The sequence below is a fragment of the Cannabis sativa genome, chromosome X (assembly GCF_029168945.1).
Source record: "Cannabis sativa cultivar Pink pepper isolate KNU-18-1 chromosome X, ASM2916894v1, whole genome shotgun sequence".
NCBI lineage: Eukaryota > Viridiplantae > Streptophyta > Magnoliopsida > Rosales > Cannabaceae > Cannabis > Cannabis sativa.
In genome coordinates, this window is record NC_083610.1 from 83758345 (window position 1) to 83781110 (window position 22766).

General features: G+C 29.1%; 3 protein-coding genes across 3 annotated transcripts; 2 read left to right on the forward strand and 1 right to left on the reverse strand.

The window, feature by feature from the left end:
- The first annotated feature begins 1288 nt into the window (after positions 1-1288).
- LOC115701207 (uncharacterized) lies at positions 1289-13877 on the forward strand. Its single transcript, XM_061105356.1, has 6 exons — positions 1289-1403; positions 1434-1664; positions 1814-1954; positions 2086-2205; positions 10817-10912; positions 13601-13877. Exons 2-6 carry the CDS (start codon positions 1443-1445, stop codon positions 13709-13711), a joined length of 690 nt encoding a protein of 229 aa, XP_060961339.1. The 5' UTR covers positions 1289-1403; positions 1434-1442; the 3' UTR covers positions 13712-13877.
- Positions 13878-14086: 209 nt separating this feature from the next.
- On the forward strand, positions 14087-16046 carry LOC115701221 (uncharacterized). Its single transcript, XM_030628958.2, has 5 exons — positions 14087-14621; positions 14792-14932; positions 15012-15131; positions 15230-15325; positions 15439-16046. Exons 1-5 carry the CDS (start codon positions 14403-14405, stop codon positions 15547-15549), a joined length of 687 nt encoding a protein of 228 aa, XP_030484818.1. The 5' UTR covers positions 14087-14402; the 3' UTR covers positions 15550-16046.
- On the reverse strand, positions 15600-19032 carry LOC115701199 (26S proteasome regulatory subunit S10B homolog B). Its single transcript, XM_030628926.2, has 10 exons — positions 18709-19032; positions 18255-18374; positions 17973-18109; positions 17661-17822; positions 17456-17542; positions 17269-17355; positions 17037-17174; positions 16356-16547; positions 16166-16264; positions 15600-15995 (listed from the first exon to the last, which is right to left on the reverse strand). The coding sequence occupies exons 1-10, from the start codon at positions 18806-18808 to the stop codon at positions 15921-15923; spliced, it is 1197 nt and encodes a 398-aa protein (XP_030484786.1). The 5' UTR covers positions 18809-19032; the 3' UTR covers positions 15600-15920.
- Positions 19033-22766: the final 3734 nt, after the last annotated feature.

The window sequence follows — 22766 nt, forward strand, 5'->3', positions numbered from 1 at the left end:
TGTAATCAAAAACTACTCAATAGTCATCTTATTATTATTATTATTATTATTATTATTATTATTATTATTATTATTATTATTATTATTATTATTAGTAAAAGTCTAATTTATTATTTTATTATATAAATATTTAAAAGAATTAAATATTATAAGAAAAAAATTATCATAATTTATAATATAATAAATAATATTTATAAATATATTAATATGTATAAAATTATTTAAATAAATTAGATAACAAATGTCATACCTATTTTAGTAATTATATATTTAACAACTATTTAATCATTTAGCTTACCAAACACTTATATACAATTTTTTCAACTCTCAGAGCTGTTTTAAAATTATATTTACCAAACACTCAGTAGTTTTTTCTCACAGCACAGCTACAGCTTCTTTTTCCCACAACACAACTGTGCCAAACTGGCCTCTAATCTTTCATAAATAATGTTACACGCACACCCTTTTTAAACTGCACGTAAAAATAAAGAGAAATTTAGGGTAAAATTTGTTTTAATTTTTATATACTTAATTTTTTTTTTATTGTGGTAAAATTCTCTTAAGTTTATTTTTTTTTTACAAAATTAAAGTTTCAGTTAGATATTACCGTTAAATACTAACAGGATTACTACTTTATCGACTTCAAAGTTACAATTACATATATACTAGTTGTATACAGTGGTCATTTAGTTGATATTTAACGGTAATATTGAACTGGCGTGTTAAATTTACAAAAAAAAAATTAATATAAAAGAATTTTACCATAAAAAAATAAAAAGATTAAATGTATAAAAATTAAAACAAGAAAAAATTTCGCAGCAAATTACTCTAAAAATAAAAGTAACATAAAATATATACATCCTTGTTTTTAGGGTAAATAAATACATTTATTATATGTGTAGTCCAAACATCACATATTGTATAAGTTAAAATTTGAGTGAGTGGTGGTGGGGAATGGGGATGCAGTAATATATAAATCCACTTGCGAATTAATTGACCTGCAATTAATCTAACCGTGAGAAACTGAGAATTAATGCATAAAAGGATCATCAGCTACATTTATGGAGACTCAGTGCCAGTGGGCATCGTTTGCCCAGCCCACGTATCCACCAACACATAATAATTATAATATATATAATAATATAGTAGCTAGCCATATGTGACAACAATTTCTTTTTCCAAAAGCATATGTGACAAGATTTGGGCCTTTCAAATTACACATCTATCCACCTATCTCTATATAAAAATACTAATTATTTTAGTAGGTAATTAATTTATTAGGATTTCATTTACAAAACTCAATATATATATATAGGAGGCTTCTTCTATTAGCTTTTGGGAAAAGAAAGAAAGAAATACATTGTTTTTGTTGGGCAAGGGTATTTTTTCTTTTCACTTTAATTAGTTGGTGAAAGCATATATATATATATATATATATATATATGGAAGAGATTTGCATAAGAGATCTGGTTGTGGTGGGAGTTATTTCATGGTCAGTAGGTTTTGTGTTGATAAGGAAAACATTTCCAAATCGTTCATTTGAGTTCTCTAATCGTCTTGTTTCTACTATTCATGCAATTGTGGCTGTTACTTTAGCTTCCCTCTCCGTTCAAGATTGGAAATGTCCACTTTGTCCAATGGCTTCAACTTCTTCTCCTAAACAGGTAAAACAAAGAATATATATTATTGTCTCATAAAATATTATTATTACACAGTATTAATTTATGGGCTCTATATATTATTATTATAATTCATCAATTTCTGACAGTTAATTAATAATTGTTTTGGTTTGGCTTGAATTTTGAAAACCCAGATGAGAACACTAGCAATCAGCCTCTCTTATCTCATATATGATCTGATTTGTTGTCTCTTTGACAAAAAGATTAGTATTGACAATTCCGTCCACCATTTGGTCAGCATTATTGGAATAGGAGCTGGCCTTGCCTATGCTAAAGTATATATTTATTATTCTTTACAAATTATAATTTATTTATTTATTTATTTATTTATATGCTATTAATTATTATTATTATTATTATTATTATTATTATTATTATTATTATTATTATTATTATTATTATGCAGTGTGGATCAGAAATGGTTGCAGCGTTATGGTTAACAGAGATCTCCAGCCCTTTTCTACACCTGAGAGAAGTACTCAAAGAACTTGGATACAGAAATACCGACCTGAATTTAGTAGCTGATGTAAGCTAATATTCGTAACTTTCTTATTATACATATATTTTGGTTTTATAGTCACACATATTAATTAATTAATATCATTTCTTCTGTTTTCCTTTCTACAACTTTAAATTTAACCTTCCAACAGTTACACTCTTATTTTCTTTTTTTCATAGAAAACTTTGACAGTTTAAAATGAATTTATTATTATTTTTTCTTTTAGAATTGTTGAACTTTGAATTAATGTACTACATACATAATTTAAAAACTCTTAGTTTCTCATTATATCATTCAAAATGAAAACATTAAACTCTACTTCTTCTATCTTATATGACATAATGATTGGCTAAACATGCATTTACTTATATAGTTAAACGTATAATATAAATAATACAAAAAAAATTATTATTTTTGTTTGAATTATTATATACTTTTTTCTTTTATTTTTTTGTTAAATAAATATTATTTATCAAATATTTGTATATTATATCTGTTAAAATTTATTTTAGTTTAAAAATAGCATCTAAAAAATTGATTTTAATAGAACCTAGGCAAGTACTCTAGCTTCTCTTCAAAAAAAAAAAAAAAACAAACTTAAAAACAAACTTAGCCAAACATTGTAATAAAGTGTATTCATTTTTTGCCGTGTATTTTCGATATTTCTTATGTAAAGTGAGTGTATGTGATTGTGATTTGTGAGTTTAACTACTAACCACAATGGATACTATTAAGAAGGTTGAAGTGGACCAACGTTTCTATAGTGTTGCCCCCCTTAAATTAAATTAAAGGCACTATTTTTCTATTCTTTACAAATAACAATAACCAAGCAAAGCAAATAAACAAATATTTATTAGAAAAAATAGAAATAAATAAATAATTAAAATATATTTAGCTCACTTTCATACTTTAGCTAAAATAGCTAAAATGTAGCTAAGGAAATGAAGTGAGCTATTATATATATCCATTTAGCTCACTTGTTGGAGCACCAAAAAATAGAAACTCATCACTTGGAAGTACTCTTAGAGTATCACAATAGCTTCTTTATTTATTTTTTAAAATAGATTATCAAAATTCTATTTAAATTTTATTTTATATACATCAATTTTTCTATTTTTTTAATATCATTTAAGTAATAACTTTTCTTTAATATAATAACACATAACAGAATAATAATAAAGTACTACTTATATATTACATGTAGAAAAGTATCATAGCATTGTTTACAAGGTTATTTAAAAAACATGACTTGATTGTATTATTTATACTTTTTCATCAATTTCTTCTTCATTTTAAGAAAAATTTGTATAAAAGCAGCTGTTGTGAGGGCTTTCACTCTTCTTCTTTTTCCCTTCACCAGTAGTTAGCTGGTGGTAGTTGATTTTTTTTCTTCTTACAGTTATTTATTAGTTGTAATATAATAAGACCCCATATATGTAAAATATAAGTATATATTGTTAGACATTTATATGTATAATATAAAATATATGTATGTGTATATAACATGCAGAATAAATAAACATATACACTATATAACTTAAGGATCGAAATACCTCCAGCCATTGAATCTTGAGCTTCAAACCCACATAAGCTTTGATCTGCAAAAGAAACCATTAATGTGGGTAATCGGGCTTCCTCGCTCTCTCAACTCTCTTTAGATGGAATTTGCTGTTATAAACAGAATGAGTGAGGAGCTCGGGGACCGAGACCCTATATTTATAGGTGAGATACTCCATCGATTGCGCCTTACATTAATTGTCAGAATATTTTGACAATTAATTCGACAAATCAAATTGAGTAATGAATATAGAAATCTGACCATATATAGAATATTACATAATTGATTTTGTTCAGATTCAATGAATATAAAATATTCATTTATCAGAAAATCAATTATTTATTTATTTCCTTAAATAGAAAATCATTTCCTTAATTAGAAAATAATTTCCATAAATAAAATATTCTAATATTCTCCCACTTGGTCAGCATTTAAACTAAAATATTCAAACTCAACGTTCCTCATTATATAATAAACATACGAATCATAGCGACATGTCCTCATTATAAGTCGAGTATTATCTTCCATGTATTACGATATATTTATTATATAACAATGTACTTTATGTGGCAATGTACTTAAGTGAATAAACCCTAACCCTTATGTTTATTCAGGTCCTCTTACGATAATTTTCTCAGATGAAATTAAGGTGCACATAAATATGAGAAAATATCGAAATTAGAGTTTCATTAAATAATTTTTGGTTGTAGAAATAAAAAAACTGCATATGGGTTAACTGAATCCCATATTTACTTTATGATCCTTGAATTTGTGTTGCGGCATGCCTTTAGTCAAGGATCTATGCGATCACCCAATTCAATTTGCGTGATTAATGACCACTTATCATGCCTTTTTATGACTAAATACTTAATGTCGATATGCTAGCTTCGACCAGTACTCTTAGAGTTATTAGCCATAAATATTATAGCTGAATTTATCGCAAAATTTTCTTAATGGCCTAATGAAAGTAATCAGTCGAACTCTGTGCCTACTATGAAACTCTATAATACATCATACGAGATGTATCCTCAAAACAATAAATGAATGTGACTTCTATAGTGGAAATAACAATCAAGATTCTCTACAATATAACTTACTGGTAATCTTAAGGACGTAATAAAATATTGATTTACGTGAATCAATACAACCAGTGATGTACATTAGAATCTAATTGGTTAACTATATTTCCAGATGGTCAATTCATCTTAACAAAATATGTATGAATATAATTTTTTTTTTTTTAGTATCTTAAAGATACCTCATCACTTTGTATGAAAAATAAAATGGTCTTAACATTAGTTATTTTGATACTACTTAAGGATCCTGAAACAAATGTAATGCAAAGTCTTATTCAGACTCTTAGGCATACATTAGGCTTCTAAAATAGAAGCAAATGAATGTTCTTAATTTATTCTCACTCCAGGTCATTTTTCAGATGCTGGTTCGAGTTGAATTTATCACACTTAAAAATAAAAGTTATATCTGATGAATAATACATAATTATTTAATCAGAGATGCTGTGGCTACTCTCTAATTAATTAAAATTATATATATTATTTATATTCCTTATCTCAAAATAATAATTTAAGATATGAATGATTTCAACTTATATAGAAAACTTTTATCATCATTTGCAAGTAACATATTGTCGACGTATAAAACAAATATTACTCCCACTAACTTTCTGGTATATAATTATTTCCATAATTCTCTTTTCAAACCTAAAGAAAAGATGATATAATACCAATTTGTGAGATGTTTGTTTTAATCTATAGGTAGACACTTTAAGCTTGTATATGTTCACCACTATTAGAGGAAAATCTTTATGGCAGCTGTATACCTTCTTCTCTAGTTCACTGTTTGGAATTGATTAATGAATTGAAACAAGCAACAAATGCCAAGGTCTATAATAGAATCTTTTATAAAAACAAGTGAGAATGTAAATTTCATTTGTTATTGATTCTTAGTTCAAAATGAACTTCTTAGCAATGAATATTCTTTTATATCTTTATGTTTCTCAATGTTGCCTAATGAATATTATTGGTGAAAAAACCTATGCTTAATTAATGTTCTCCACCCCATTAGACAACTTTACTAAAGATAAACTTTATTGCTATTTAAGATATTCATTTCTTCATTCATGGCATATTGTACTACAACTTCAATTCTTTATCATTCTATAATTTAATTTGTGTCTCAAATTAATATTGTAGTTGAACTCTTATTGTACAAAATGTAATCACTAGAAAACATTGATCTTACTGTTCTAATAAGTCATCTTAAGGATGGACCAACAAACTCTTAAAAGAGCAAATGGTTCAATAACATGTTATTTTAGAAATTGTAAGCAATTACTAAATAACATAACTTATTAGAATTTTACCAATGACTTGTATATTATTAATGATTAGTTATGAATTCTCAATAACCATTAATCTTAAGGGATGTTGTGAATCATAATTAATCTAACACTTGAGGTGGAAGTTTGAGAAAATATGAATGATCTTTCTCGGAAACTAGGTTCCTAGATTGATCACTCCCACTGATCAAGTCAATTCTTAATTCCACAATTCTAGTGTTGTGAGATGGATAATAAAATATGTAACCCTTAAACCTTATAGCTTTTCAAATGAAATATGCTCATTTATGGTTTAGTGGCTCAGATCTTTTCTTTGACAATTGTACTCTAACTATATATGGGTATTTATAAAATGTGTACATGTCATCAAGTCGGTTTTCAACCTTATCACAACTCAAAATATGTTTGAGAAACAACTTTGGTTAGAACACGATTCGATATGTACACCCCATTGTTGAGTATCAATAGACAAAGATTTAGGAAAGATTGGAGTTTGCTATGTAGGCTCCACCCCATGTCCAAAAAATGCTTAGTTTCTTAAATCTGTTACACACTATAATTTAGGTGTACCAGCATATGTATCGGGCAATGAACCCATGCTTTTAAAGAAACTTTGCAAATAGATCGAGTTTATCCATACTCACGAATTTTAATGTAGTATTCTCCATTTTATATTTGATCTCACTATCTTAATATGCAAAATGCACCATTTCTCTACTTAAGATTTAAATGTCTTTGAAACATATAAATCTATACTTTTGTAGAAAAATTATTTATGTGAGTAATCATTAAAAAAGAGATGCAAAATTTGAGTCCATGTCTTCAAAATTAATTTACTTGTATGATTTCTAATATGATAGAATTCTAGTATGTACCGATTTTGACTTGTTGGAATACATATTCTTAATGAAATTCACACAAGTTCTAAATAAAGTTAGTAAAATCAAGTGTAATGAAGATCCCCACCATTTACTAACATTTATTCTATTTATGGAGATATGTTCCATAATTTTTGGTGCTATAATGTAGAAAAATTCTTATTAATAACACATTTTTTATTGTCAGATTGAACTTGCATATCTTTATGAGTGACATCATTTGTAGTAAAGACCTCTAAATGTGTCTAAATCAAGTTTCAATAGAATCTTGGAACATAAAGGTCTTTGCCAATTTTAAAACAAAGTCACTACTATATTGCTTGTTCCTTAAACTTCTAAATGTGAGAACTTATCTTGTCTCGTGGATAAGATTTGCTCACATGCATCGACTTTCTTAGGTTTATTTGTAAACCTTGCAAGAAATTATGAATGTGGAATAACAATCTAAAATAATCCACTATGTGTTAATAATCACATTAACTATATTAGAATGAATTCATACACAATAAATTAAAATTTATTGGTGATAATAAAGTGTGATTTATTTTTCTTAATTATACGATAGAAATCGTACATTTTAGATTAAGTAATCAGAATAAATTTTTGGAAATTTCTACTGGTATGGAAGAAATTTATGAATAGTGATGTAATAAAATTACATATATAGTTTTGAGGTTTAAATGAATCATGTTTTTACCAATGAATAAACATGCTTACATATGAAATCTTATTAAACAAAAATTGCCTGTGGGCTAAATTTTTAATTTAATAAGATTAGATTTAGATGTAGATTATGATAGATTTACACAATTTATGAAAAACTTAAAGTTTAATATTTCTATCTCAATGAAAGGTATGAAACACTTAATTATTTATAAATGTTTCAAAATTTTATACTTTATGATAAAATTATTAAATTAAATCTACATAATTTCCTGTGGGATAAATTAAGAGAATTTAATTTAACATATTAATCATGTGAATATAATAAAATCCCTGTAGGGTAAGATTATTATGTTCACATAATTCATGTCATTATGTGATCTTAATCCACTTAATATATATAATTTTATATAATTAAGGATGCTGTGGCTACTCCCTAATTATATAAAATTATGTGGTTCACTAGACACCAAAGTATAAATCGAAGATTAAAATTTTACTAAATTCAAAATTGCATGTGGGCTAAATTTTAAATTTAATAAAATTATATGAACTTTATGATAGATTTAATTAAACAATTAGTTTTGGAAATGAAGGTTTATTATCTATCTTTAATTAAATTTGTGATAACACTATTAAATTAAATCCCCATAACTCCCTGTGGGGTAAATTAAGAGAACTTAATTTAACATATTATCCTAATTAATTATACAAATATAATAAAATCCCTGTGGGGTAAAATTATTATACCTATATAATTAATTACAAGTTATGTCCATTAAGGTGAATTTTAATTAATATATAATTTTATACAAATAAGGATGCTGTGGCTACTCCCTAATTATATAAAATTATATTTTCATTTTGACATTAGGTATCAAGCCTACCTAAAAGTAATTTCGTTATTAACATAATAGATAATCATCGAGATTAGTGTTCCTAGTGTGGTCGTCCGAAGATCATTAAAAACCGTTCTAGATATGAGCATTTGTCCCAAGTTCATGTTTTCTTATGTCAAACCACAAAATTACTTACATTTTATTCATATTTTATTCATTTTAGGAAGTTTTATGAATATTTTATGAATAATTTTATGAAACTTAATGTGCTATATAAAATATTCAACCTATCTTAATGTTTCAATATTTCTAAATATATCTAGCACTATAAAAGAAATTTATGTATAGCATTTAAATCATACAAATCAAAATTAATTGTATTAAAAATAAGTTTGCCAAATAAATACAAATTAATACAATTATTGTATGATAATAAATTAAATGCTTAATTCCATAATATATAATTAATTATGCATTTATGACCATATAATATCTTAAATATTTGTACTAATAATAAATTGTATAAATAAGGTAAATATACAAATTAGTACAATTAATTATATGATATGAATTAAATGCAAAATTAAAAAATATACTTAATGGCAGATTTTTCAACTTTTATTAATTTAAACAATAAATTACATAATATTTGGTAATAAATAATTAAATGCACAATTATTACATGCCTAAATAAATCATGTAATTAATTACCAATTTAAAACAAATTTCCATTTTCAATTTATACTAAATAGTACATATTAATTCTAAATATATGTATTAAATTAAAAATGGAAATGGAATGAATGTAATTTATTGACTAAATTAACACAAAATAGGAAAATAATTAATATTCCAAATAAATAAAAATTTATAAAAATTTGGAATTTTCCCATTTTTTTTTTTTTGAAAAAACTGCCCCGACCCAAACCCGAACAGGAAAACGAATTCCGACGATAAAAATTCATGGAATCACTCCCATTTGAATCTCCATGCATAAATAAAGAGATTCATGCCTGCTTAGGCAATTAAACATGTAAAAATTGGACTTTAATTTCAATAAAAAATGGCCTGCCCTTCAAAAAATTTTCCAGACTTTGATGGTTTTCAAAACTTTTTTATGCATAGATTAAATATATAACATCATATGAAAATGATAAGGCTATTAATATTGAAAAACGCGTCAAAGATTCAAAGAAAATAAATAAACTTTTGAACCCACCATCCCAAAAACACGCAAACACGTGAATATATATATACATATATAATTATATACAGTAATTTAATTGTTTAAATACAGAAATAGAAATAATGAAGTATTCAAATGAATGACAAACAATAAAATTACAAATTCATAATAATTATATATAAACATATATACATAAATACATATATATACCATATATATATACGAACTCTCAAAATGATGATTTTGTATATATATATATATATAACCATATAATAAATATATATATATGAAAGGTATATATGTATATGAATATATGTATGAATATATGAATGTATATATATAAATATGAATGAATATATATAAAAATAAATTGAGTATGAATATATATATAATCGGGATTATATAATATGAAAGTATATATATATATATAAAATATATATTATATTATAAATAAAGAATCCCGTAAATGTATGTATATATATAAAACTCAAAATAAATCAAGGCAAAGATATATAATCCGCTCTGATACCAACTGTTAGACATTTATATGTATAATATAAAATATATGTATGTGTATATAACATGCAGAATAAATAAACATATACACTATATAACTTAAGGATCGAAATACCTCCAGCCATTGAATCTTGAGCTTCAAACCCACATAAGCTTTGATCTGCAAAAGAAACCATTAATGTGGGTAATCGGGCTTCCTCGCTCTCTCAACTCTCTTTAGATGGAATTTGCTGTTATAAACAGAATGAGTGAGGAGCTCGGGGACCGAGACCCTATATTTATAGGTGAGATACTCCATCAGTATCTGCGCCACATTAATTGTCAGAATATTTTGACAATTAATTCAGGAAATCAAATCAGGTAATGAATATAGAAATCTGACCATATATAGAATATTACATAATTGATTTTGTTCAGATTCAATGAATATAAAATATTCATTTATCAGAAAATCAATTATTTATTTATTTCCTTAAATAGAAAATCATTTCCTTAATTAGAAAATAATTTCCATAAATAAAATATTCTAATATATATATCTAAAACCGTACACTTAATTAAAAAGAAAAAGAGTAAAAGTTTTTATTTTGATTTTGACATGGAACTATATGTAGTTGTGATACTGGTTTGTTTCTTTAGATATCGTTTGCGGTCATATTCACAATTGCCAGGATGGTAGGTGGGCCCTATCTCGCTTACGTCACTCTTACCTCAAAAAATCCTCTTATCATACAGGTAATATATAAATTATATAATTGAGTGTACAATTCACTCCCATCCATCCATTTCTTAACAAAATCTTTTAATCCAATTTTATTCATTATTCTTTAATATATTGGTTTGTATCACCTACAAACTCATCTTTTTTAAACACATCCAACAATGAATTAATTCAGACTAATTTATAATATAAAAAGTATAGTATTTAAATAGCGTATTTTATAGGTATATAAAATAAAAAAGTCACGTGTGTAACTGATTATTTGAACTCTATTTTCAGTATGTTAAATTTTTTTTTTTTGAATTTTTTAAAATTTCACAAGATATTTTAAATAACTACAACGTGCACGATCATTTAAAAAAAATAAACTAAAAAATTCTCTTAGATGTCGAAACAAATAAAAAGTGCACCATACAATTTTCTTATAAAATTTTAATTTATTTTCTTTTATTTTAAAAGATTGTAAATTCTATAACATAAACTATAAACTTTTGGGTGCTTTTATGGTGCACCTCCACAACTTGGTGCATTGATACATTCTTTTCATGTTTTTAATTTTTGAATAGTTGTGATCTTAATTTTTTTTTTTATATCATGATGTGTATATCATAATTATTTAAGATAACTTACAAAGTTTTGGGAAAATTAGAATAGATTCAAACAGTCTATTTTACAAGTATATGAAATGAAAAAAAAAAAAAAAATATATATATATATATAAGTGCATTTGAATTGACTGTTTGAACCTTATTTTTGGCGAGTTAAACTTTTTTGAATTTTTCGAAAATTTGTAGGAGGTTTTAAATAACTATATTGTAAACTATCATATTAAAAAAATAAAAATAATACATCGATACACTTTATTTTAGAGGTGCCTTATAAAATTTCCCTCACTTTCTAGTAAAACTCTAAAACTTTCAATTCATGTACATAAATTATAAATTATAAGGTGAATTTCGTTACAAGTCCTTAAAACATCATTATTATAGTCGTTTTTTAAAGAAAAATTTGGTACTTCAAAAAAAAAAATTATAAATCATCTTTTTTCATAAGGTAAATAGCAGCATAAGTACTCAAAATTTTAAGTTTGTAAGTGGTATAAACCCAATGTTTATTTTTAGCGGCATAAGTACCCAATATTTATTTTTAGCGGCATAAGTACCCAATGTTTATTTTTAGCGGCATAAGTACCCAATGTTTGTAAAACTGTAATTTTCCTCCAATTTTGTCAGTACAGACTCCGTTTTGAATTTATTACAGGAACATTTGGAAGTAACTGATACTACATATTTTTGTCTATACCCAATGATCTAGAATCTGAACCTTATATGTGGCCTATTTAAGAAAATAACAGAGTTTGTACTGACGAAATTAGAGAAAAATTACAGTTTTATAAACATTGGTACTTACACCGCTAAAAATAAACATTGGCATTATGCCACTTACAAACTTGAAACTTTGGGAACTTATAACACTATTTACCCTTTTTCATATGATGACTTACTATTAGTAAACATTCCATTTAGTAAAGTAAATTTTAAATAATATATAGTATCGAAATCAAATTTAAATCAATTTTTTTGTATGAGTGCCAAAAACAAAAAAAAAAAAAAAACGTGGCTCCTTACAATAGTAGCCATTTTAAGGGGGAAATTTGATTTTCTATACTTAGAAAATCAAAAAATTTGATTTCTAAACCAATAATTTAAACCCTAAAAAAACTATACCTTTTTTTTCAAAACCCCAAAAATACCCCCAAACTAAAACTATCTCTCTTTCTCTCTCTATCTAGCCGGTCCCAAGAATCCCACACCCCAGGTCCGATGGTCGGACCATGGGGTCCGATGGGGTCCGACCAATCGGACCCATCGGACCTCTCTCTTCCCCTCTCTCTCAAATCGCAGGAAAAAAAAAAAATTAAAAGCCGGTCGGACCTTCGGGTCCGATGGGTCCGATGGTCGGACCCATCGGACCCGAAGGTCCGACCATCGGACCTCTTTCTTCCTCTCTCTCCAAAATCGCAGAAAAAAAAAAAAATTAAAAGACGGTCGGACCTTGGGGGTCCGATGGGTCCGACCATCGGACCTCTGTCTTCTTCCCTCTCTCAAATCGCAGGAAAAAAAAAAAGTTTCAGAGACTGGGGTTGCTCTTTCAGGTTGGGGTTGGGGTCGGAGGGGTTGGGGTCGTGGTCGACGGGGGTGAGGGTGGTGATCGGCGTTGGGGTTGACGTGGGTGGGTGAGGGTGGTTCGGGTGAGGGTGGGCGGTTGGGGTGAGATAGAGGGAGAGAGAGATGATGCAGAGAGAGAGAATATTGTGAGGGGGGTATTTTTGGGGTTTTGAAAAAAAAGGAATAGTTTTTTTAGGTTTTAAATTTTTGGTTTAGGGAAAAAAAATTTTGATTTTCTAAGTATAGAAAATCAAATTTCCCTTTTAAGGTGTGCATCAAAAAAATTTCATATGCATGTTAACACACATGTATATTAAAAATAATATATTTTTTTTTCTAAATAAAAACTTAATTTTTTTTTGTCGTGACTCACTAAAATTTAGGACCCGCCTAAAAAAAAAAGTAGGTAACAATATGTTGACGTCATGGACAAATTCAAATATTCTTATATATTTAATGAGAGACACTTTTGATATTAATAAAAGTTACAAGTTAGTAACCAAACGTCTGATATTGGTGTGTACATTGGTCCAGGTCATGGCCGTAGGACTACAGCTGGTGAGCGCCTTTTGGTTCTACAAGATTGCAAGAATGATTACTTATAAATTGAAACAGAGAACAACAAATCCTGAAAAAGTTGCTTAAAAATATAAACCTTGTGTTGTGTAATATTATCTTCTGTTGGAGAAGCACTTATTGTTTATTTATTTTTTGTAGCAAAAAAACGAAGCATAAAAATGATTTATGGAATGAATTTTAATGAAGAAGAGAAAAACAGAATTATTTCAGAAATATATTAAAAATATAAAAATATGATTATATGAAATTTTAAATATTTTTACAGTTTATAAAATATTATTTACAGAAAATATAATAATCCATTAATGTTTTTACATTGTACTCCTATTATTTTTTTATTATATTTATAAAATATCGTAAAGATATTAAAAAAAAAAAAAACTATAATATATAAAAGTATAGTAATTTTACCAAAAATAATACTTTTATTGACTCGTTGTCTCGACTTTTCATTTCATTAAAGGGCTATAAATATTGGTGCAGTGCAATTAATAAATAATAAATATTGAACTATAAATTTTGTCTACGGAAGTTGATATAATAGATCACCAACTTCTTACCTAAACTCAACCGAGATAATTAATTCAATATGAAGTATAGTTGAGATTGCATTATGAGAGGACCAACTTTTTCTGAAATTCTTTAATACCCAACTCATAATTTTTCTTTATATTTTCAACTTTCATGAAGAAAAAATAAATTAAAAAAGAACTGTTGTTAATCTGTGATAATTCTCTCAAGGTAAAAGAAAAAAAAAATGGAGGATCAAGTAAAGAATGTGGTTATGGTGGGAGTTATTTCATGGTCAATATCATTTATGTTAATAAGAAATATTTTACCAAACCGTTCTTTTGGATTCTGCAATCGACTTGTTTCTTCAATGCATGCAATTCTAGCTGTGATTTTAGCTTCACTGTCTGTTGAAGATTGGAACTGCCCTGTTTGTCCTGTGGCTTCAAATTCTTCTTCTAAACAGGTATTACCTTAAATAATCAATGCCCAAAGCAATGATGTTTCATGGGGTTATTGTAAACTCACCAAAAATGTATAAATTTAGATATAAATATAGCTATACAAATATACAGACATGTGTGTATATTGGGTGGAGAAGAAGAGCTTACATGTTTGTAGCCATGAATTAAACAGGTGACAACATTAGCTGTGACCCTCTCTTATCTCATATACGATCTGATTTGTTGTCAATTTGATAAACAATTTAGTCTTGATAATACCATTCACCATTTGGTTAGCATTGTTGGAATCGGCGCAGGTCTTGCCTATGGAAAGGTAAACAATGGAAAATATGTTATAATTTTCTTTTATTTACCTCAAAATATGTTACATTTTTTTCTTTCTTTCTTTTCAGAGTGGTTCAGAATTGGTGGCAGCACTGTGGGTATCTGAACTCTCTACTCCTTTTCTACACTTAAGAGAACTCGTTAAAGAATTAGGTTACAAAGATACTGACTTAAACTTGGCTGCTGATGTACGTCCTAGTCGAATAGACTTGTCCTATTATATTCCTTTGATATGAAAATCTTCTAACATTGTTGCGTGTCTGTTCCTTTGAATTATTGTTATTAGATTTCTTTTGCAGTAGTATTTTCAGTTGCAAGGATGGTACTAGGATCTTATGTAACTTGCGTAACTGTTGTGGCAAACAATCCTCTTGTCATACAGGTAAAAGGGTTTCCTAAGACACTGCTACTAAAAGAATTAGAACTAGGAGAAGTTACTAATTAATTCATCTGGAATCTAAATAACATAATGCTTATGTTATCTATTTTATCCAGGCCATGGCAGTGGGATTGCTGCTCCTCAGCGCATTCTGGTTCTTCAAGATTGTAAGAATGGTCAAATATAAACTGAAAAGAAGGTCGTCCACAAACACAAAACATGCCTGAAAGTACAAGCATATATAATCAGTAGAAGAGTAGCTTGAGCAACAAATAAATTTTATCTGGAATCAACTTTTATTAATATTACTATGTTGAACTGAATTCTGCTGTTGTTAGTTTGACTACTTCATGAAGCCATATTCTGGGTAGCATTCAAAAATTAAAATTTAACTTTGTGTGTTCCTTGCTAAAAAAAGGTTGACCATCGAGTATATGATTTAGTTACTACAGTATTATTGCATACAGAATCACAATGTGGTAATACAACCAACATCTCCAAAATCCAGTGATCCATTTCTTCAAAGAACTTAGTAACACTCCTGTAAACATAGACTAAAATGCTCTTGCCTAAAACATCCATGACCGAGAACAGGACATTACTCTTTTCCGAAATCTGCATTGTAATGTGAACTTGATTCGAGTTTCTTCGCTTCATTTAGCTTCCGTACAGCCTGGTAATTTGCAGTGTATATAATGAATTTATGAATAAGTCTTCAAAATTATTTCACATGGGTATAATTTACATAACAATTGGCACATAAAGGAATAACCCTTTTTTTTATTCCCAGAACGTTTATTTTCTCAACAGATTCAGCAAAATTTCTACTGGGAAAACTTTTACCTTCATGAAATCTTCATGAATGACATAGTCCCGCTCTACACGGATTGCTGACATTCCCGCCTCAGTGCAAATATTTCGGAGATCAGCCCCATTAAAGCCCTATAGAAACCACATAGCATACATATAAAGATGTGACAATACCAAAAATATAAATATAGGTCGCACACATATATATGTATTGGACACTAACCTCTGCAAGCTTTACCACAGCTTCATAATCAATTTCACCATGTTTGGCTATACCAGCAGCATGAATCTTAAGGATTTCCATTCTTGATTGCTCATTTGGTAAGGGAATCTCTATCTTCCTATCCAGTCGACCTGGGCGAAGAAGGGCAGGATCTAGAACATCTGGTCGATTTGTTGCCATTATTATTTTAACCTGTACAAGAAACAAAAAGAGACCATATGTATTTTATTTTATTTACTAAACAACAACTTGTTAAAAAAACTTTATAATAAAGATATAGTACACAAACCTTTCCTAAAACAGACATGAAAAGGATCTGCAAACATTTCTAAGGTTTCTCTCTAAGAAACGCATATAATATTGTAGGTGACAATTGACATAACCAAACCAACAGAATACTCATCCACCACATTCCATGACTATTGAACAATGTTACTGGGGCATGCTGAGTCATCTATTTGAGCCATTAGATTCCTATGATTACAAATACAAAAGTCTCCTGCCTGAAATCTAAGCTGTGAGTAAGTCACCTGAAGTTTCTTCAATCATAACTCAAATTATGGTTCCTAAAGGTTGGGTTAACAAAAAACCAAACTTCTATTCAAAAGATTGGCTGGGGTGCTTATTCCATATGTGTAAGAAGAGCCTTGGATTCCATAAGACTCGATGTTAAATTCATACCTTTCCAAGCTGGTCAAATCCGTCAAGCTGATTAAGTAACTCCATCAGTGTCCTCTGAATCTCACGATCAGCACTTGTTCCCTCACTAAAACGACGCCCACCAATGGCATCAATTTCATCCATGAATATAATGCAGGGCTTTAATGAAAGAAGCAAATAATGAAAGTTAAACAATGAAAAGAGCTGTAAATTAAAGGAAAAGAAATATAGAAATAACAGCAAGAGATCTTACCTGGTGATCACGGGCATATCCAAACATTTCACGTATCAAACGAGCACTTTCTCCAATGTACTTATCAATTATAGCACTTGAAACAACCTATTGTTGATAAAAGCAACAGTGAAACTATGCATTTTAGACCAAAGCCTTAAAATACTAAAGCACATTAAGCACCCAATAATTAAAAATATATTTATACCTTTAAAAAGTTGGCGTCAATGTTACTTGCAATTGCTCTTGCTAGCAAAGTTTTACCAGTACCAGGAGGGCCATACAAAAGAACACCCTTTGAAAAGTAAACAATGGAAGAAAGTTGATTAGTATAGAAGAATCACTTTAACGAACAGGGTCAATTCATATGGTACAGTATTCATGTAAACCAACAAGAGGGAATAGGATAAAACCTTGGGAGGTTTGATCCCAACTCTCAGGAAGAGTTCTGGATTCATGAGAGGTAACTCAATAGATTCTCTCAATTCTCTAATTTGATCAGATAAACCACCCACAGCAGAATAACTAACATTGCCGGGGTCTTCATGAAGCATATTATAAACAACTGGGTCAACCTGTTAACTCAAGTTTTGGAAAGAAAGGAAAAAAAAAACATTAGGCATCAGTTTCCACATGAGAACTAAAACTGAAGTGGTTGAGTCATCTATAAACCATTATGTGTACCCTTCTAACTTGAAGTATGCATATAATATATCAAAGCTTACTTCGCGTGGAAGAGCTCGCATTATTGTGAGTGTTGTCATGTCAAGAACCACCCTTGTGCCAGAAGTAAGCTTTTCCTTATCTACTTTGGTGCGACAGCCAACGACATACCTAGGTCCACTGCTTGCTTTCACAATCACTGAAATTTTACAAACAATTACAGAGCAGTATACAATGAAAAACTAACATTCATACATCTATTAAATGCGATCTTGTTTTGATTTTGAAAATTATGGATAAATTTCCAGTCCTAGTTTAAAGGAGAAATGTCAAAGAGCAATTACATCGTTCATTGTTGAGAGGCCTGAGGACTTCTCCAATAATCTGCCCAACACTTTGAAGAGACTTCAAATCATCTTCTGTTTTGTTAAACTCTTTCTTTGAACTTCTTAAACTATCCCTCACTGTAAGAAACCAATTACAATTTTACATCTATTAGAAGCTTTCTCAGTTCAAAATTGATCAATGAGCAATGAGCATAAAGAATTGAGCACTAAAAAGACCTTCACAAAATAAGTGATAAACTGTAGATAAAACAGGCACAAATCAACTCTTAAACTCCAAATCTTTGCTTCTGTTTCAAGATGAAATGTGCTAAGGTACTGTGAGCTTAGTTTTTAACTTCAGGTTTAAACCAAAAAAAAAAAAAAAAACAAGAAATGAAATTCTGAAACCCTAACAATCAGAGATGAAAATTATGATTAGGGTTAAAAGAGTGGGAAGAGAGAAAAAAAAAACCGTGTCGAACTCTAGACTCGAGCTCTCTCTGCTGAAGGAGTTTCTTGCGATAGTCGGTAATGACAGTACGACGTCGGAGTGCATCTTCTCCATCGCTCATGGTTGATATGATATCGTCAGAAGCAAGTAAAGAAATTCCTTCTTAGTTTCTGCTCTGCCTTTCCACTGATCTCGATTTTAAACTCCTCTCTTCTCTAACATTTTTCTTTTGGGTTAAATATTTACAAACACACTAAATACTCAAAAATGAAAATGATGCCATTTTTTCTAAAACTATTAGAATTATTGTATTTAAAGACTTGTGTTTAATTTCGTTCACTTTTACTAACGCGGTGATTGCCTATATTAAATCGTGCTCTTAAACTTTAATATCTACCAAATTCGTGTCTCTGAAATTTGACATATACCAAATCATACTCTCTGAATTTTCAACAATATTAGGCTTCCGTTAATAAAATTAGACAAAAATTCTTAAATCAATAGTTTTGGAGAATTTTTAACGGCATGAAAAGTTTAAGAGCATAATTTGGTACATGTCAAGTTAAAAATCTTGATTAGTCCTTTTTTTAACCAAAGTTTATTAATATTATGAGAAATTTACAGTCAAACTCCGTATATTTTTTTTTGAAAGAAAACCTTGTATGCTTTAATCGCTATACATTTAATATTTTATTTTATTTTATTGGGCAAAATCTCCTTAACTTAACTTCTGTTTACAAATCTTAGACATCTCTTAAATTTGACTGTTAAATGCCAACTGAGACTGTCACTATGTATACATGTATACACGTAGCGTATTTTCATTGTATCAGTGTGCTTACTTGGCAGACCTGAGTCATTACCAACATAAAGACGTTCTAATCCACCATATTGAAAACTATTCATGATGTTGTGATGGTTTACAGTGCAATGATTTTTATACCAGAATCAGGATACCAACTTCCATCTCCACCTTGACTAGTGTGAGCAATGTGAGCCTGCATAGTGTTAGAATTTGAAGTTGGCAAGACTCATGTAAAGCTTTTATCAAATCTATAGAAATAATCAAGAACAATGTAGCTAATCTTGTGACAAAGTTGAGATTGTGGCCTGTTTAGTGTAGAGGAGAATCTACCACTACAATTATGAATAGAATTTTCTCAGCTAGCATTGAATGGTGATAATCCACCTCCTGACATATTGCCAAAATTGCCATGGTAAGATCCTCTGGTATCATTGAAAGCAGACAAATTAGAAAAGGGATGTAAGTGGTGATGAGAAGGAACCTGACCTCGAGACACTCCATAAGTCTTAAAATTACAATTGAAATGAGCCAGATTAGCTTCATGAATCAAATTTGCTTCAAGACTTTAATATGGTTCATCAACCACCATGTTAGCACTAGGATCAACTTCTTTATATGTCTTTTTAATTTTTGACCCAGATGCAACAAAGAGACCCCCCAATTTCAACAATAAGATATCCTTCAGTCCTTATATTAGATGATATGATGAAGGTGTCACACTCACTAGACAGTCCTTTAAAGATTGCAGCTATGTCATAACGAGCAATAAGCATTTCACTAGCAGATGCAAGAAGAACAACATGTTGTTTCACCTTAAGAAGATATTCGTTTAGTGCCATTGATCCCTTCCTTAGATTTTGAAGTTTGGTTCGAAACTCAAGAATCTTGGTAGAGACTTGAAATATGAAGTGCTTCTTTAACGTACTCCATATCTGACAAGCAGTATTACATCCCACCATTCGCGTTAGCAAGCTCTCATTCATAGATTACAATAACAAGTGTTTACTAAGATTTTCGGGAACGAGATTAAGTAAGATCTTACGAAATTAAATAGTGATTAAGTCAATGAGATGGATGATTTTTACGTGGTTCGGGCATTAATTATCCCTAGTCCACGAGTCAGTGTATTGACCTTTTAGGCTTTAAAATGTATTACAAATTAGCTTTACAATAAGGAACCCTATATAAAGAAATAGAAGGAAATGAAAAAAGCTAATGTCACTTCTTCTTCTCATTAATTTTCAAAAATCAAAAGAAATAACTCTCTCAAAATTGTTCCAAATTTGTTTGAGTATCAGCCCACACTATTCAAGGTGATACTCAGACCTTTGTAGAAGACTATGATGAAACGAAGGAGGAGAAGATCTAGGTTCAGTTCTTGGCAATACTCTACTACAGAAAGGATCAAGGGTAAGAGAACTGAACGGAATGAGTCAATACTTTCTACTACAACCTAATGTAAGGTTTTTTTTTAATCTCTTATGTGTTTAATTTATTGTCTTAGGAAATCCATATTAGGTTGTTAGATTAGTTTAATCCAATATACATGAGTAGCAAATAAGATCCTAGTAAAATAAGTTTTCCAACATGTTCTTTCTAGTTTGGTTGCACAAAATAAGGGAGGATTCGTAAAGGGCGCTTCATTGTGCATAACATTATGAATGGTCAGAACCTTGTGAAGCACTATGGAAGAAAATCAAGTAAAGAAAATTGCATGATCAAGTTAGACTTACGGAAAGCTTATGATACAAAAGAATGTGACTTTATAAAAGAAATGCTTGAAACTTTCCACTTCCCGAGCAAGTTTATTAAACTTATCATGTAATTTGTTCGCACACCTAAATTATTCTATCTTATGATTAATGGTCCAATGCATGAATTTTTTGAATCCAAGAGAGGTTTAAGGCAAGGTGATCCTATGTCTCCATTACTTTCTGTATTGGGAATGTAGTGCATATCCAGAATTATGCAAAAAAATTTGTCTTATGGACGATTTTAAGTTCCATGAAAGGTGTGATGATCTAAGATTCAACTACTTGAGTTTTGCGGATGATGTCATATTTTTTTGTCATGGTGACTTCAAGTCTATTTATTACATGCTTCAAGGTCTCAAATTGTTTTCTAGAACATCAAGACTTCATCCTAATGAAGCAAAGCCTTCCATTTACTATTGTGGTATGTCGGAGTCAGAAGTACAAAGAATCTTATATTCCTCAGAGTTTTTTAAAAGCTCCCTTCCTTTCAGTTACTTGGGTATTCTTATATGCTCTAAAAGAATTTCAGCAAAAGATTGTCAATTTCTTGTGGAAAAGATGACAACCTGTATTAGAAGTTAGAGTTCTAGATTAATTTCTTTTGTAGGAAGCGTTACATTGATTAATTTGGTATTATTGTCATTTCATTCTTACTGGAATCAAATTAGCATTTTACCAAAGAAAGAGCTAGAGGATATCATGGGAATATGTAGAGCATACAGTTGGACTGACTAAGTTGGCTTAATTAGTTTTGGTATCATTGCTTGGGAGCATTTTGTTGGGTTTTGTGCCCTAAATAAAACTCATTTCAATATAATCAGATTTACTAATTAATAAAGATCAGAAATCATTTTATATTGCATGGTTCACATGATTTATTTCATGATTGTATTTAATGTTTAAATTCTATTAAGTCCAGAACATATGTATTTGTTCATGATTATAGTGTTGTCAATACAGTGGAATATAATCATGATTATATGTTCAAAAGTTTAATTACCTGATTTGTCAGTTCACTGGATTTAGACTGGCATGATAATCAGCGATAGGTATACTTACACATTGGATAAGTGTTATGTCCTTTCCAGGGTATTGGCAAAGTTTACCAGTATCGGATGTATGGAGTATACATTGGAAGGGACCGATATTGAACTTGGATTAGATATGATAAATTTACAGTGATATCTATTCAATTCAATATCACCTAGTTGATCCTAGATCAAATGATCTTAATCCTAACATGATTAGGTTCGATCTCAAGAGTGTTATTCGTGTTCTTTGATTTGTTAGTTAAGCCTACTTTTTGGTCAGGGTGATACGTACATTTTGAGAACATGATAGTACAATTGAGTGGGAGCGCTAAACATAGATATGGAATTTATAGCTTCTATAGGTATTTAGAAGTGACACGATGACTTCCTTCGAGCTTGGCTAAATAGAGATAAATGATTGAGATCTCATTTTAGTGATTATATTTGTTCACTAAAATATCATTTATAGGTGGTCAAGTGTTGTAAGGA